At 58.8% G+C, this 17,594-nt stretch overlaps 1 protein-coding gene across 1 annotated transcript in view; it reads left to right on the forward strand.

The window, feature by feature from the left end:
• Positions 1-1,947: 1,947 nt before the first annotated feature.
• The window catches only part of Rgs12 (regulator of G-protein signaling 12), a gene marked incomplete in the record, with an annotated part of 72,840 nt that continues 57,193 nt past the window's right edge, over positions 1,948-17,594 (forward strand). Inside the window, 2 exon segments of the mRNA XM_013506795.1 lie at positions 1,948-2,022; positions 8,628-10,595. Coding sequence (XP_013362249.1) covers positions 8,727-10,595 — 1,869 coding nt within the window.

Below are 17,594 nucleotides of genomic sequence, written 5' to 3' on the forward strand. Positions count from 1 at the left end.
CTCCCCTGCCTTGAGGAAGCACCCCCAACAGAGCCTGGCTCTGGGTCCCGAGTGCAGCTCACAGTAGGTGCCTTCCTGGAGACTGTGGTGTCCACCACCCTCCTTGCATATGCGCTCCTGAAGGAGGGCACTGTGGGTTGCTCTTCGGCTTCCTACAGGCGGGTGACCCCTGCACCCAGCTCCAGTCACGCTCTGAGACCAAGAGGGAAGACACTGCCACTGGCTTTGCTTCCTCGTCTTCCCCCACCCTCTGCCCACCCTTCCCCCCACTGCCATGCTTGACCTGGAGCAAACCACCTTTCTGTACCACAGTTTCCACTTATACACAAGGGAAGCTGGGGTAGGAAGATCTAAGGTGTCTAAGGCCAGCCGGACACCATGGCCAGATCTCATCCCCAAGAAAGGTCATTACTGAGCTTGCAGAGAAGATTTGGTGGCAGTGTCGAGCTCCATGGTGGCAGTGTCTGCACCTCCCCAGGTGCCTGGGCCCTACTAGGCACATTTCTCCTAAGTGCCAGGCTGTGGGAGACAGCAGCAGCACAGCAGGCCCTTAGGGCAGATACAGTGCCACATGTCCCTGGACCCCTCCACCCTCCGTGCCTGGGGCCCTGCCTGGGAGTTGAGCCCCCTGTACAGAGACTCTTCTTCAAGTACGGATGGCCACTGCCACAGGCTCTGGGCCCCCGATGTGTTTGGGGCCAGTGTCATCCCTTGACACCCGCCCTAGGCTGCGTCACAGGGTCGACCACCCCCTCTGCTGCTCTGTGGGCTCTGGGCGCCGTGCTGGGGCTCAAGGTGCTGCCAACGCTCGCAGGGGCCTTGCCACTGTCTCCCAGAAAGGAGACCGTGAAGAGCAAAGGGACCCTGGGCCTCACGGATGCTAGACACAGCGACACTGCAGCCCCATCTCTTCCCCAGAGCCTGTGGGTGGAGGTGAGCCTCTCGGTGGGAGGCTGCTGGAGGACCTTGGTCCTGGAGCTGGGGTGCCCCAGGCATTCGGAGGTGCGGAGGCTGGGGTTGAGAGTGAGGCTGACCGGGGCTTCGCCTGTCCCCTCCTGTCCCTTGCCGGCCACCAAGAGGGGAGGGCAGTAGGTCAGGCAGGGGTAGCGGGAGAGGAGCGGTTGCCCCTTCATGCTGTGCAGGGCTTGCAGCTCGCGTAGACTCCAGCGCTGTTTGTCATTTATCTCAAGTCAGACTGTCCGGTGTTTTTGCTGCTAATCCACTGACTCTATTTATAGTTTTACTTTGTGTAGGTTTAAAACCACAATGGAAATAGTTCAAGTAGAGATAAAAAGGGCAAATCAAATCAGAAGGAATGGAAAACTTGAGGTGGTTTGTGCTTCAGTGTCCCAGGTGCTGAGCCTGGGTCCCAGGTGGCCATCGGCCGTGGAGACTCCTGTCTAGAAGGCCAAGCCTGAGCATGTTTGTCCCCCTGCCCCAGCTCAGGGGCACAGAGCCAGCAGGAGGAGTGGCAGGCAGGCTGTGCCCTGCGCATGGGGCCAGGTGGGGCTGCCTGGTGTGGCCGGGGGCCTGGCTGGCAGTGCTGCTGTAGGGCGGCGGAGCGTGTGGCTGCGTTCCCTCACTGGTCCCTGGTCTGCTCCTTTGGCCTCACAGAGCTCTGATGTCCTCACAGCTCTATAGCGGGTGGCCCTGAGGTGACCTCTCCTCTGGGGGCGTGGTGGGGTTTCAGCCCCAGGCAGGCGCAGGTGCCTGGCCCCTGGGGAGTGCGTCTCAGGCTGTCCATCCATTTGCGTCCCCCTGGGATGGCTAACCTTGGTGGGGGCAGGCCCAGTGTTCCTGACACTGCCACAGAAGCATCAGCGTGCAGGGCAGTGTGGGCCAGGAGAGGTGGTTGGGGCTGAGCTGGGAGTGGCCGAGCGGGCAGGATTGACCAGAGCAAGGCTTTGGGCCAGGAGGAAGGTGAGGCCAGGTGCTGGTGCCACGTGGGTGGCATCATGTGTGTTGCAAGTCAGGTTGACCAAGGACACGGTGTGCTGAGCTGCTGACCTCCACTGGGCCGCAGTGAGTGCTGGGTGCTGGGCTGTGGGGGACGGCAGTAGACCTGTCATGGTTCCAAATGCTGAAGTGGAACGCTTTTTTTCCTTTGGCTTTTCTGAGATAGGGTCTCACTATGTAGTCCAGGCTGGCCTCACACTCATGGCAGAGGATTGCCTCAGCCTCCTGAGTGCTGGGATTACAGGTGTGCGCCCACATGCCTGGCCCCGGACACTTCATGCATTGGCCTCAGCAGCGCTTCACACCAGCAGCTGTGAGTCCTGCTGGCCTCATCCCTGCCTTCAGTCCAGTACAGCCTGGGGCGATGGGGCTGCCGCCTGGAGTGAAATCTGCTCTGAGAACCGAGGAGAGGCTTTGGTTAGCAGCTGTCTTCAGGGAGCCCCGGCCAGCTGTGCTCCCTGAGCCTTGCTTTCCTCCTTTGTGCTGCGGATCCTGGTGCTTGGCCGGCGAGGTGGTGGCTATCAGATGGCCATGCGGCGGGAGTTGTGCTGTCTCCCCCATGCTGTCATCAGTTCCTCTCCAGTGTGCGCAGCATGACACGCTTCCTGGCCACTCCACCTCGGACGGGGTTTGGGGAACACATTGGAAAATGCTCGACCTGCCCCATCTCAGAGATGACTGCAGTGCGTTTAGTGTGTTGGTGGCAGGAACGGTCTGTATCATGTGACCCCGTGACCTGTTTCATCGTGTGGCTTGTCCTGCAGTGCTGCAAAGCAGACTGCACCCGGCGTCCTAGCTCAAGCAGCCCGCATTGCCTACCTTGGTGTCAGTGGTCAGGAGTACTGTGAGGCCTGCCGGGGCCCTGGCCAGGATCTCATCTGCCTGGGGTCCAGGTGTCAGCCAGGACTGCTGGGGGCGGGGGGCTGCTTCCAAGCTCACTCTTGTGGCGCTTGGCGGCCCTGGGAGATCCGTGTCCAAGGTCAGCTGCAATTGACAGACTGTCTCGCTGGCTGCTAGCCAGGCCCTCTGTTCCTTGTCTCCTTGGGCACGTTGTTAGGGCAGCTCGAAACCTGGCAGCTTCCCAGAGTGAGGGAGGTAGATGTGAGCATGACGGAAGCCACAGTGTTTTGTAACCTAATTGGGAGCAGCATGTCACCCCTGTGACTTGGTTGTTAGATGTGAGTCACTGGGCCCTGGGGGGGACCTGGAGGTGGATCATGGGGCATCTCGGTGGCCGCCTGTCTCTGTCTTCCACTAGTCCCTCTGCATGCAGGCCTGTCCCAGAGATGAGAGGGCAGCGGACAGCTGCTGTCCCACACCTGGGGTGCAGCCATAGCAAAGAGAGACCCCAGTAGCCTTCCTGCCCGGAGTGGCAGAGTGGGAGCTGGATGGTGGTTCTGGGAGCCAGCCTGGTGCGTGTGGGTCGTCACTATGGGACCTCGAGGTTAGACGGTGTCCCCACAGCACTCAGTCTCCTGCCCCGCCCCCATGCGCCCCTCTGCGAGACAGCTGGGCTCACAGTGGAACTGTGCTCTCTGCCAGGAGTTGTTTTGGTTCTGGCGCCCACTTTATCTTGCGCTGCCTCTGACCCTGAAGTTCCTGCTGGTTGTTTCTGCTGAGAGGCCTTCCTAGAAACCTTGTGGTCTGCTGGGAATCTGGTTGGTGTCCCCGTGAGTACGGAGCTGGGCCCGGGGGGCACGAGGCAGCAACCCCTTCAGAGTGACCTGGCAGCATCTAAGGTGGCCTTACCTACACCAAGTGAAGCGTGGGGGGCGTGAGGGCCACTGGGGCAGCGGCAGATGGCAGTGATGTGTTTAGAGGGGACAGACGTGGGGAGTTCTGTGGGGCTGCAGGTTCCTGTGGTGCAGTCAGGGCTTCCTGCCGCCCGGACAAGCTGTCCCTTGGGCCCAGCCTCTGCAGATGCTCACGAGTGTCCCCTTCCTCCCCGGGGTAGAGGGATCCCTGGGCTGGGTGCGCAGCGAATCAGGAGTCTGCACATGTGCGCCGCACGGGCGGCCAGCACAGGGAACCCAGCACCGTGCTGCTCCTTGGGCAGGGAGCACTGCAGGGATGTGGCAGGTGGGACCCGTGGTTCCTGGCTGTCCCTGCGGGAGGAGGGGGCTGGGCTGGGCTGGGTGAAGGGTGGTGGGTTAGGAGCAGGTGAGGGTGGGGCCCTGGCTCCCGTCTTGGCCCTCAGGCGGTTGGCACAGTGATTTTCTCAGTATCTCTTGTTTGGGGTTCCCCCTCTCTGTCCCTTCACTATCCGGGAGTGCCCATTGAGGCTGCCACTGCCCATGTCCCACTCCTCAGGCCGTGGTCAGCATGAGTGAAACAGCGAACAGCTGGAGCATTCACAAGCACAGCCCCACTCCGCTGGGCACCCTGAGGGTTTGGCACAGGTCTGAAGAGGGCGACCTTGTCAAGTTTTGCACAACTAGGAATTAGGCATTTTATTCATGATCATGAGGGGCAGCATGTAAAGACCCCTCGACTCTGCACTTTGTTCCCTTACTACACACATAGTACGTACTTCTTTCAGCATGCTGAGAAAGTACGACGCGTCTGCTCTGTCACTGTGGCAAAATGTCTGAGACCATCCGCTCACGGGAAGCGGGTTTCTCTCCATCCTGGGTTTGGAGGTTTCAGTCTGTGGTTGTTGGCGCTGCTGTCCTCGGGCCATGGTGAGGCGGCTTTGCACCCCAGGGACCTCACTCCTAAAGATGCCATCACTTTTGACGGCACGATGGCTGGGGACCAGGCCCTCATGTGGCCTCTGGGGGGCACTTGTGGGTGATCGGTCTGTGACACCAAGCCAGCCCTGCACAGGCGCACACTGCGGAGCTCTGTCTTGGCTCCTTCCTGAGCCGCGTCCTCTGTAGTGCAGAGGTGTGTGTAACCCGCAGTGCCGGGGGCTGGAGGGCCACGTTTGCACGGCCCCAGCTGGCTGGCCTCCGGCTGTGTCGCGCAGTGTGATGGCACCCATGACAGGAGCACGTGTCAGCGTGTCAGCATGTCAGAGAGGAGACTCAGCGACATCTGACCACCTGCTCTTTTGAAACTGGGAGAGCATCACTCCCCGTCTCCTCCCCGCCCACCTCTTATGCGCCCACCTTACCCTGTCCCCTGGCAGAGTAAAGTGAGAATGTGAATTTGGTGGAGCAGGCGATGTTTGAGGCACTGCAGGCCTGCAGGGTCTTCCAGCGTCAGTGCCAGCCCTGAGGGTGCGCACCGGGAGCACGTCTGGGCCTGGAAGGATGCAGAGAGGAGTGGAGAAGGGCTGTTGCGAGGAAAGGGCCCGGACAAGGCGGGCGGGGGCCCAGGTAGCGGCTCTGTCCTTATGTGGTCCATGTGGCCATCTGGTGTGGGAGTTGGGGGCTGGGTGTGGAGGTGTGTTTAGCCCGCAGTGCCGGGGGCTGGAGGTCTTGCAGACTGAGTGGGCTTCGCAGGGAAGGCTGTTGTGGGGGAGCTGGGAGGAGGCCGGAGTGTCACAGAAGCTGGCCGGTGGCCGTCACAAGGCCCAGAAGCAGGCTTGGTCATTGGGAAATATGCCTGGGGAGCCCTGCTGTGCACAGGAGGCCAGGCCCAGGTCTCTGTGGGGCGGGACGGGTGGAAGAGAGGCTGAGCTCTCAGGAGGTCTCTGCAGGTGGGCCTAGGGCTGGGGGCAGGTGTCGGGCTGCCTGAGACGACAGGAGGGGTGACGTGGGGACCACAGGCTCTGGTCTGTGGGGTGTGGCTCAGTGGACTGGTGGGGTACTCTGGTGCTGCCTGGGACGCGCTGGCGAGCGGCGGTGTGAGGCGGCAGGAGCTACGGCCCTGGCTGGAGAGGGTGGCTTAGTGGCACCCTGCTGTCCAGGCTGGGCTGCAAGAGGACTGCAGAGGCCTTGGTGCCGAGTCCAGCGGGTCCCTGTGGGCTCAGTCCCTCTCTTACTGCCTGGGGAGAGGACACCCGCAGGAGATGCCTGCACAGCCTGCCCAGGTGCTGGGCACGGAGCTGCGGATTTCAGGTCTGTTCCACCGGGTTCTGGTCCTGCTTTGGCCCTGTTCCTCTCTTTTGGATGGGAGTGTTTACCCTGTAGCATTGTATGTTGACAGTGGTTTTTTTCTGGTACCGGAAATCGAACTCACGACCTTGCGCTTGCCAGGCAGGCGCTGTGCTGCTGAGCATAATCCTCAGCCCCTGTTGACAGTGTTTAACTTAGATTTTTATTTTTTATTTTTGGAATTTTTGAGACAGGATCTCATTCTGTATTCTAAATTGACCTTAAGCTCATAGCAATCCTTCTGCCTCAGCCTTCCCAGAGCTGGGATTATAGGTGCACCCGCACCTCTTCGATTTGCACAGGGCCTCAAAGTTTGCCCATAGATTCAGCAGAGACTTTGTTTGTTTTGGTACTGGGAATTGAACTCAGGACCTTGTGCTTGCCAGGCAGGCACTTGTGCCATTGAGCTAAATCCCCAGCCCCTCAGCAGAGACTTTGGATGTGGACTTTTCAGCAGTGCCGAGCTTTTAAGACTCGGATGACCCTGGTGTGGACTGAATGCACTTTGCGTAAAAGATGTGTGCATCTTTGGGGGCCGGGAATGGAACGGGGTGGTTTACCTCGAGAATATCAGTCTCCCTTCGGCCCCACCGTGGTTGGCAGGCCTTTGGGAGGTGAGGATTGTGGCTCCTGGCAACTGCCTGAGGAAGGGGTCTGTTGGGAAGAGGTGGGTGCTGGGGCGTGGCCCCCCAAAAAGCTAGGAAGGGTTCCTCTGCCTCCTGGTCCCCCTGCGCGCTCTGCTGCCTGCCCGTTTGCCTTGACAGCTCTCCTCCTCCAGGCCCCTCCCCTCGTGCCTTTTCTGTGTTTGCACCACAGGAATATGGAGGGAAACTTCCCAAATAGTGAGCCAAAGTGTGCCTTCCTGCTTTCAGTTGTGGGCGCTGGGCTTTGTGTCTCAGCAGCACCCAGACACTAACCGAGACCCACATCAGAATGGTCTCCTCAGACCGTGTTGGGCAGCTGTGGGCTCGCCCTGCTGCTCCTCCCACGGCGCCAGCTTCTTGGGTTCTGTTTCTGTAAACGCAGTCTGTTTATGGTTCTGTGACTGGAAACTGTCCACGTATGACAGAGCAGCTTCTAACGCGGCGGCCGCAGAACCAGCCTGGGAAATGTGTTCTCTGCTGCCCGGTCTCTGAGCTTGCTATTTTATACTGTCTTCAGATGCAGCAGCAGTTTTCACAGCCAGGCAGGGTCCTGGAGCCTGGAGGCCCAGAGGGCACCCACCCTGGGCCCCGTGGGCTGCTGAGACTGCGGCTGTGCTGACCTGGCTTTCCTTCTGAGATCTGGAGTCATGGTGTCTAGTGGGCAGAGGGTGCTGTGGGAGGCTTCCCGAAAACCCTGGGCCCCGAGGCCCTACTGGGCTCCCCGAATTGTCACAGCTCTTTGCTGGGGGTTATTCGCATCCTGAGTGGCCCCAGGGAGGGGACCCTGGAGCTCTCCGGACTCCGTCCTTGCACCTTCTGTGTGACTTTGCCAGGATCCACCTTAGCCCCGTGTGGGCCTTGTCCTCTAGTCAGTCACTGGCCCTGGGCACCTTGGGGGCCCTGGCGCAGGTCCGGTTCCCATGAGGACCAGTGCTGTAAATTTGAAAGGCGTGCCCTGGGGAGGATGACATGAGTGTTGTATTTCATTGCTTTTCTGGGTGTTTTTGTCTCTCCTTTTGGCCGACTGCTGCAGTTTTATTGATTGAGGTTGTTTCAGACTAATGTGTTTTCCCTAATGGCTCTTTGTTCAAAATAAGTAATTGTAAGGGGGCCTGGGGTCTGAGAGAACATGAGGTGATCCGTCCCGAGGGAAAACACTCAGCAGAGGGTGTCTGTGTCAGATAAAGGAGGGTGGGGACCTGCGGGCTCATGTGACCTGTTTTCCACCTGAGCTGCCGGAACTGGGGACACCCTGTCTGAGCCCTGCAGGTACAGCCCAAGGGAGCCGCTTAGCTCTGTGAGGCCACCCCCTTGATAGAGGGTGCTTAGCCCAGCCTTCAGGTTCCAGCACACACCTGCCCCTCCTCCGCCTTATGACTTATGGGTCACTGGATACTCTTGCTCTGGGGCCTTTCTCTCTTCCTTCCTCTCTTTTTTTCTCTTCTTGATTTATTTATTTATTTATGTTTGCAGTGCTGAGGATTGAGCCCAATGCCTTCACACTGAGCTACATCCCAGCCCCTTTTAATTTTTTATTTTGAAACGGTATTGCTAAGTCACTGGGTTGTCCAGACTGTACACAAACTTGCCATCCTCTTGCCTCAGCCTCCCAGAGTTCTGTGTCACCATGCTCAGCCTGTGTTGTTTTTTATTATGAGTTAGCGTGTGTGAATGTGTGTGTGTATGTGTGTGTGTGTGTGTGTGTGTGTCACTGGGGATTGATCCCAGGGCCTTACACATGGGAGGCAAGTGCTCTACCACTGAGCTATGTCCTCAGTCATTTTTAAAATTCTCATTTTGAGACAGGGCCCCTTTACGTTGTCCAGGGTGGCCTGGAACTTGCAGTCCTCTTGCCTCAGCCTCTCTAATAGCTAGAATCACAAGTGTGCACCGCCTCGCCTGGCTATGGATCATCTGTTTGTCAGGCAGCACCGGTGTAGCAGGGATCCGGATTGTGAGTGATGAGCTGTTTGTCTTTCCTCTGTAGGATGCCACTGCGCAGAGTACATGGCAGCATCAAGTGTTCCTGGAGGCCTGGGTCCCCTGGAGTGACTGGACATGTTCCTGGGGCTGCCTGCTCCCCACGATGTACAGGGCAGGGGAGCCAGCGAAGAGGCCACCCCCGGGGCCCGCGCCCCCTCGAGTGCGGAGTGTGGAGGTGGCCCGGGGCCGCGCAGGCTACGGCTTCACGCTCTCGGGGCAGGCACCCTGTGTGCTCAGTGGAGTCGTGCGGGGCAGCCCTGCGGACTTCGTAGGCCTCCGTGCTGGGGACCAGATCTTTGCCATCAATGAGATCAACGTGAAGAAGGCCTCGCACGAGGACGTGGTGAAGCTCATTGGGAAATGCTCTGGGGTGCTGCGCCTGGCCATTGGCGAGGGCGCCGGCCACCCCGAGGCCTGCTCCAGCGACGACGAGGGCGGGCTGTGCGAGGGGAAGGGCTGGCTGCGGCCCAAGCTCGACTCCAAGGCCCTGGGGATAAACAGAGCAGAGAGGGTCGTGGAGGAGATGCAGTCGGGGGGCATTTTCAGCATGATTTTTGAAAACCCGAATCTTTGCATGAGCGGCGCAGAGCCTTTGAAAGGGAAGCAAAGGTCCCTTTCGGAGTCGGCTGCCGTGCGGCTGGAAGACAGTCCCAGCACGGTGCATCCTGGCCTGCTCTCCAAGGAGGTGGCACAAGCAGTCCACGATGACTCTGTCTTCAGCGCTGGCCCGGAGAACCCGGACAGCTTCGTGCTGGATGCGAGCATCCTGAACGTGGCCATGGTTGTGGGCTACCTGGGCTCCATCGAGCTGCCCTCTACCAGCTCCAACCTGGAGTCCGATAGCCTGCAGGCCATCCGAGGCTGCATGCGGCGCCTGCGGGCCGAGCAGAAGATCCACTCACTGGTCACCATGAAGGTCATGCATGACCGCGTGCTGCTGTGCTCTGACAAGGCCTGCGTGGTGGCCGAGTACCCAGCCGAGAAGCTGGCGTTCAGCGCTGTGTGCCCGGATGACAGGCGGTTCTTTGGGTTGGTGACCATGCAGACGAATGATGACGGGAGTCTGGCGCAGGGCGAGGAGGGTGCCCTGCGGACGTCCTGCCATGTGTTCATGGTAGATCCCGACCTGTTCCACCACAAGATCCACCAGGGCATTGCGCGGCGCTTCGGGTTTGTGTGCACAGCCGACCCCGACACCAGTGGCTGCTTGGAGTTCCCGGCGTCCTCCCTCCCGGTGCTACAGTTCATCTCCGTGCTCTACCGGGACATGGGCGAGCTCATCGAGGGTGTGCGGGCCCGCGCCTTCCTGGATGGTGACGGTGATGCCCACCAGAACAATAGCACCAGCAGCACCAGCGACAGCGGCATCGGGAACTTCAGCCAGGAGGAGAAGAGCAGCCGGGTGCTTGTGGTCGACCTGGGCGGGGGCTTGAGCAGGCCTGGCCTGGGCAGCAGTGCCGGCTGGGAGGGTGCAGGTGCCAGAAGCTCGCAGGCTTGGGCCACGTCCTGGAGCAGGCCCTTCTGCCACAGCCCCGAGGGGGGCGCCGTGTGCGAGGCTGGCCCACAGGCAGACAGGCTCCGGGACCCGAGCAAGCACCTGGGGCCGGCCTCGCATGCGGAGGGCGCTCTGGCCTCGCTGCGGAGTTCTGTCCCTCCTTCTAAGAGGGGTGCCGGTGCTGGCTGTGGTCTCAGCCAGAGGTGGCTGCCTGTGCACGTGCTCCAGGAGTGGCAGTGCGGCCACGCCAGCGACCAGGAGTCCTACACAGACTCCACGGATGGCTGGTCCAGCGTCAACTGTGGCACGCTGCCACCCCCCATGAGCAAGATTCCTGCAGACCGCTACCGGGTGGAGGGGAGCTTCGCGCAGGCCCCACTGAGCACCCAGAAACGGGACTGGGCCAGGAAGGCTTTTGGGATGCAGAACCTCTTCGGACCCCCTCGAAATGTCAGGAAGACCAAAGAGGACAAAAAGGTAAGCCTCTGGGACCGGCTCAGGACCTGTTTGCTGGGTGGTACACTGTGGCTGGTTGCTGATGAAAACGGGCTCACTCGGCCAGGTGGAAGGCTGTCTGCTCTGCCCTGCGCAGCCTCGAGCCCTGGGCCCCACCTGTCCCCCAGAGCTGACTCTGACCCTGATAGTTCTGCTGTCCTGGGTGGATGGCTGGATGGCTCAGGTCCCTGCCTCTGTCCTCCTGGCTGCCTTGGCTGGAGAGCTCCGCTTCTGCAGCCCTGGGAGCTGTTACTCCAGCACAGTCTGCACCTCTGCATCTGAGGTGGAAGGTTCCTGCAGTTCCGGGAGAGAGCCAGCTCGCCTCCACTTTGGGGAAGCAGAGGAGGCCACCGTGCAGATCCCTGCACCACCTCCCCCAGGGCCACTGCGCCTCTTGACTCAGGGGTCTGGTGTTTCTGCTGGAAGAATCAGACAGGAGCTCCGGGCACAGCTCATCCTTTTATGCTTGAACGTGAGGGGAACCATGGGGACAGGAACCCCAGAAGACCCAGAGAGAGCACAAGGGGTGCAGCTCCTACGGCATGGACAGGGCAGGCGGGGACCCTTGCTGACCTCGCTGCAGAAGAGGCGAGTGAGGTGCACCTGCTCCGGGCTTTTTCTTACCCCACCTGCCTCTACCTGTCGCTAGTCTTGGTGTCCCCCAGGGATTGCTGTGCCTGTGATGTGAGGGCCACTCAATGTAGGTTGCTTCAGTGACTGCGCTACACGTGCCCCTGTCCGCTGCGTCCTCTCCTTTGGGAAAGTTCCCAGCTGGGTTGCCTCTGGGCTTGGTCTTGAGGGTCTTGTTCTTGGCTCTGGCTCTCCAGTATCTTTCTCCGCTGATCATAACCTGTGGTCTCTGGGTTGGACCCTGAAGACTGGTCTGCTCTTAGCTCCTGATTGTCTGGTATTGGAGTAGTTAATTCTATATAAACCTGGGCTCTTTGTCTTACGGAATTGAGGAATAAAATTGTGAGCAGAGGGAGGGAGTTAGGAGAGTGCTAGTTTATGCGGGAGCATGGGGGGAGCCACGGGGGACAGGAGCCCCCAGTGACCCAAGCAAAGGACGGGGAGACAGCGCTTGTGGCCCGGGCAGGGCAGGGCTAGGCTTATGGGAGATGAGAAGAAAGCTCTTGGTGGATGCTGGCCCCCAGGGGCTTCCAGGTTCCAGAATGGCCGGTGTGTTTTTTTGTTTCAGCCATGTATAGATCAGCAGAGCCTGGGGCTTTGTTTCAAACAGGTAACTTTGAGTTAGAGTCTACAAAAATTATTTAGCTGGCTCAAAAAAAGCCTTATTTACATTTTGAAGTTTTCCAAGTCCAAACCGGGGGTTAGAGAGGAGCTATGAACTAACTTATCTTCTTTAAAAATAAAGTTCTTAACTCCCCCCTTATTCTAGCTTTTGACCCTTTTCTTGTGTTTATCTTTAGATTTTCAAGCTTAAGTAGCTACACAATCTCCTCCCTCCCACATGTGCTGTTTTCTTTCTGTTTAGTGGCCTCGGTCTTTGGTGTGTCCTGTGACAGGCTGCATGTTAACCCGTGAGGCCGAGGGCTGCCCTGGCTGTCCTTGCCACCTACACTGTACTGGGACCATACCATGTGGCAGTGCGGTCATGTGGGCCCTCACCTCCGGCAGAAGCTAAGTGTGTCCACGGGAGAGGAAGCCGCGTAAACCCCAGGGACGCACCCATCCCCGCACCAGCATTCAGGTCTCCAGTTAGCCAAAGGAGGCGCCAGTTGTGGGTCCTGGCCGGGCTGTGCTGGCGCGGTGCAAGGTGGGCTGTGCTTGGTTCCATGTGTCTCCAGGAGCTGCTCTCGGAGGACTTGTGCAAGAAATACCTTCTTCTCCGTTTGTACACAGTGTGGTTCTCACTAGCTAAAAACATACTCTGAGAACTCCAGAGACTGTTGACTGGTTACGGCCAGGTAGGGGTACAAGGGCCAGGCGGCCACCTTGGTGAGCACTATCTCCAAGGTCCCTCCAGTTCTCGGCAGTTCTTTTGTATTATGAACACACCAGAGGAGGCAAGGATGCACTGCCGTGTCTCCTCCCAGAGTGACCACGGTAACGTTGGTCTAGCTGAGTGGAGAGTGTGACCCTGTGGATTTTCAGCCTAGTTGCTTTTCTTTTTCTAAAACCCAAGTAAAACAGTTTAATGGGTTGCTCTAGGGGAGATTGCACTTGTGTGCCACCTGCCCCATCTTTCCTGGTCTCTGGTGACCCTGAGCCCAGGCAGGATGCACAGGGAGGTGCCCCGTAGCCTCCACCAGCCCCTGTGAAGTGGCCAGGAGACCCTGCCAGACTGTCCTTGTCTGCTGGGGAAGGCGTGGGTCCAGCCTGGAAGCAGGCTACGCTACTGCCTGGGGTCGGGAGGCCTGTCCTCACTTTGAGCGTGCTCAGGCGTGGGTCTGTTGCTGCTGCTGTGTGGGTGGTCGACGTGTAGGGCGAGGGCTGGCTCTTCGCTGTGGTGGGAGCTTCCCGTGCAGCCCTGCAGCAGGACACGGCTTTGGGTTACTCCTCAGGGCCCACCCTGCCATCGTTCTGTCTTCCGAGTGAGTTGGGCAGTGCTTGGGAGGTGAGTGACTGCAGAGGCTGGGCAAGGCGCGGGCTGACGGGGCAGCGGGCCTTGGGCTTCTCAGGGCGTCTCAGCTGAACACAGACACGCTGGAGATGAGGGCTGGCAGTGTGACTGGTGCCAGCACGGACGGGAGGTGCATCTGCAGGTGTGTCTGCCGGTGGGACGCTTGGCACAGTGCTTGCCGCTTTTGGGACCTTGCTGGGTCCCCAGGCCACCTGCTGGCTGTGTTTCCACTTTACTGAGCAGGTGTGGCTGTTGAGAGACTTGCCCGCTCCAGGTGGCGCGGAGGTGCTGGTGCCCAGACTGCAGAGGGCCTGCTGTGGAGGGAGGCATCGTGACCGTACCTGGCCGCATGCCGGCAGAAGGGGCGCCTGTTGTTTTGGGCCCCCACTGCAGACTTGAGTGTCCTGGCTCGTTTTGCTAAGTGGCTTCCCATGATCAGCATGGTGGGGCCCTGCAATCTCCTGGGGCTGCGGAGCTCCTAGGGCCCTGGGGTGGCCATCGAGGCCATCTGATGTCCCTCAGCAGCCAGCGCCCCATCCGGGTGCTGGCCTGTGCTGGCTCCTCAGAGAAGCCGAGGGGTGAGGAGAGAACGCGGAGGTGCAAGGTCCGCAGGGCGCCACAGGCTGCCTTCCGTGCTGCTCAGCATTCCCGTCGGTGGCAGCAGTGGCCTGAGTGCGTTACTGGGGACAGCACAGGTGAATCCCCAGGGTCCAGTGGGACAGAAAGCACAGGCAAGGGCAGCATGGAAACCGGGAAGTGTGGGGAAGCTGGTCAGTGCAGGGTGTGTGTGTGGGGAGCGCCGTGAAGTGATACGAGGAGCCGTGCCACCCAAGGAGCAGGCCCCGTGGGGCTGGGATCGAGACTTGGGAGAGTGAGTGGCGTGGCTGCTCTCTCAGGGCCCGGAACCCTGGGCGGGGAGCCCTGCTGGACGGGAGCGGCTGTCACCAAGGACAGCGATTCAGCTCCGAGTCCCGGGAGAAACAGACTGAGGAGACAGCTCTCCGGCCTGTGTGACCCTGTGCAGCCTGGCCTGGCTGAATGCAGAGCCAGTGGATTTGAGCCGAGGGCTGGAGTCTGCGAGGCTCGGCTCTGGGTGGGAGCTGGGCTGGAAGGGCCTGTGTGGCGCTGCCGCCTGGCAGACACGGGTTTGACCCGCAGCACCCAAGAGCAGATGTTGGTCTCCCACGTGATGCCAGAGGCCCCAGGGTCTCTGTGGTGAGCCTACTGTCTCTTCTCCAGCCGTCCCGGCCTGTTGCTGTTGGCTGTGACTTCTCTGAACTGGCAGTCCCGGGTCTCCCTTGTCACATGGTTTCGTGATCAGTGGGTGATGGAGCAGAGATGTCCTCAGGTGTCCGCTGAGGGGCTGTGTGCCTAGGCCTTCAGCTCCCTGTCTTTGCACCCCATCTTCACGGCAGAGGCGAGGCCTGGTGCCGGCTGGGCTGGGTCATCCTGGAGGGGCGCAGCCTTTGAGGTCACCAGACCCTGCAGTATGACGGTGCTCTGATGCTCCCTGTTTTTCCTTTGGAGCCAGCCTGAGCCTATATACCCTGGGTGTCTCTGAGGCAGGCAGCTCTGGCCAGGTCGCCCCGAACTCTCCTAAGCCCTGGGACATCTCAGCTCAGGGACAAGGGTCGGGTTGGGAGTTGGCGGAAGGCAGTGTGGGAGATACGTGAGCATGGGTCCTCCCATGTCACCTCTGCCCTCGTCCTTGGTATGGTGCGCCCAGCTCCAGGGTGTGGGAAGCCTCCCCTTTGGCCATGAGGTCCTGGGGGGCTGGGTGGGGCTGCCCCCTTGTTGGTGCAGGGTACTCGAGAGGGTGGGGGTGGGGCTGTCCTGGCGGGAGAAGGTGTGGGAAGACCCCAAGAGCTCCCTGATCCAGCGGGCTGCCACAGGCCGGGGAGTGCTGGACACAGCATGTGCGATGGCCCCTGCATCTGCTTGGGCTATGCAGCCGGTGCCAGCAAGGGTGCTGGCATCTGGCGTTGTTCTCCTAGGTCTGTAGCCTGGAGCCTGGGGTGAGAATGAAGCCCGGCCCGTGGTCGGGGCTGGACCCTGGCTTTGGGCTTTCGCAGGCAGCATCTCCTGCCTGTGTCCTCCCTGGCATCCCTCTGGGTGTGTCTGTGTCCCCTTCTCCTTAGGAGGGCACCTGACACAGCCTGTTGGCCTCATTGAATTTATTTAATTTCTTTGTGCTTCTGTCTCCAAATACAGCTGTGTCCTAGGCTCTGGGGTTAGGACCCTCCATGCGGATTTCGAGGGAAATCAAAAGGCCCCCATTCCTGTACCACGAGGGTCTTCACATGTGTGTACGCATATATTTTGACATCTCCTGGTCCATTTCAGGGGCTAGGGTGCATGGACTGCGGCAAGGTGAGTCCCAGGAGGATGAGCCCAGTGAAGAAGCGTGCACAGACCCTGGAGCCTTAGGACAGCTCAGCCTATAGCAGTGTCCCTGAGACTGATTGAGGCCACATCCGTCCCTTAGTGTGGCTGTTACCAGCATCCCTGAAGGACAGTCAGCCTGTGCCCAGTGACAGACTCTGCAGGCAGCACAGGACCAAGACAGGTCCCTGCAGGGAGGTGTGGCCATCGCCTGTGGTATGAATGTGGCAATTTCATGGCCACCTGCTTTGTCCTGCGAAAGCACAGGGCAGGATGAAAACCAGAGAGCGACCGGAACGTGGGTGATGAACTATCAGACGAGAACAGGCAGAAATTACCCAATTTCATGCATTACTTGTAAATGATTGCATTAAATCTGCATCAGATGTGGTCTGGGCTTTGGGTTGGCAATTGGACTGTGTCCTGTAAAATTCAGGTCTATGTTAAAGTTACTCTTCTTGCCTGGGAGTGAGGGAGCAGAGGGCAGGACCATGGCTGACCTGGGCAGCTCCAAGGAGGAGTGGGGTCATAGTGGGGCCTGTGGGGTGGGGGACACGCGAGCAAGGGAAAGGACAGCCGGGCACACGGCTGCCCTCTCTGTGGCCTGGGTCCCAGCAGGGTGGACTCATCGGAGCGAAGCCACTGCGCTTTTGCCAGACCCCCTGCTGTTTGAGCTTGATTTTCAGTTGCCCAGTGTAGTTTCAAAGATTTATCCAGGGGCTGGGGATTTAGCTCAGCGGCAAAAGCACCTGCCTGGCAAGTGCAAGGTCGTGAGTTCGGTTCCCGGTACCGGAGAAAAACCAAAAAAAAAAAAAAAAGATTTATCCACCATGTGCATGGCTGCAGTTTATTCATTTTAACTCTGTAATACCCCCTTGTGTGAATGCGCCAACACACACACGCGCACGCGCGCACACACACATGCACATGCATACCTGTTCAACAAAGCCCCAGTGGTACTGTTGAGCATCCTTGTGCGTGTCTCCGGGTGTGGCTCAGACTGACCAGCCTTGTGGCTATCAGGCTGGTGGCGTGCCGTGGCCCCCGTGTCAGTGTGGCTCTAATTCTCTTGACTGTGATGGCGTGGGTTTCCTCCTTGCTTCCTGCCGGCTGTCCTGCTGGGCTGCCTCTTCCTGTGTCCTGCCTGGTGCTGGCGCAGGGCTGACATCAAATCTTCCTTCCCCAGCTTGTAGCTTGTTCTCTCTCCTCACGTGTCTTTCAGTGACTCTAGAGCACCTCAACTTCAGTAGCCAAGTGTGTAATCATTTCTCTTGGTTTGCATCCTTATCTTAAATAATAGATGTATTGCTACTCTGAGGTCAGAAAGATTCCCCCTGTAAGTTTCTTAGAGTTAATTTTTGTGAACAGAATCAGGTGAGATGGAAGCTTTTCTTGCCTGGTGACCAGTTGTTCTAGCACCAAGTTCATCCTCTCTCCTGGTCAGCAGCATCCTGCTTTTGTGGATTGTGTGTTCCTGTGTGCGAGAGTCTATTCCTCTGTTCTCTATTCTTTCCCATTGTCAGTGGCCTTAATTTACTTTAACAAGTTATTAGAGCTATCAACATCACTGGCCATTACAGAAATGGAAATTAAAACAACAGTGAGGTCCCAGCTCACCCCAGAAAGAATGGCCGTCATGAAGAAATCAAGTAACAAATGCTAGAGGGGCTGCGGGGAAGGAGCCCTTCTGCAGTACCGGTGGGGATGTAAACTAGCGCAGCCACTGTGGAATGCAGCATGGAGAGTCCTCAGAAAACAAAACTAGAAGTTCTGTTTGACACAGCTATTCCCCTCCTAGGTATCAAGAGTTACAGACATCATTGCACAGCGATCCACGCATACCCATGTGTATAGCAGCACAATTCGTAGTAGCCACATCTGGGAAGCAGCTTATATACGTCCATCAGCAGATGAGGAAAGTGTGTTCACACACAGCAGCATACCACTCAGCCATTGAGAGTGATCAAGAAGGGGCCATTTGTAGGAAAATGGATGCACCTTGAGACCGCAACGTT

This window comes from Chinchilla lanigera, unplaced genomic scaffold (assembly GCF_000276665.1).
Source record: "Chinchilla lanigera isolate Chin_1 unplaced genomic scaffold, ChiLan1.0 scaffold00113, whole genome shotgun sequence".
Taxonomy (NCBI): domain Eukaryota; kingdom Metazoa; phylum Chordata; class Mammalia; order Rodentia; family Chinchillidae; genus Chinchilla; species Chinchilla lanigera.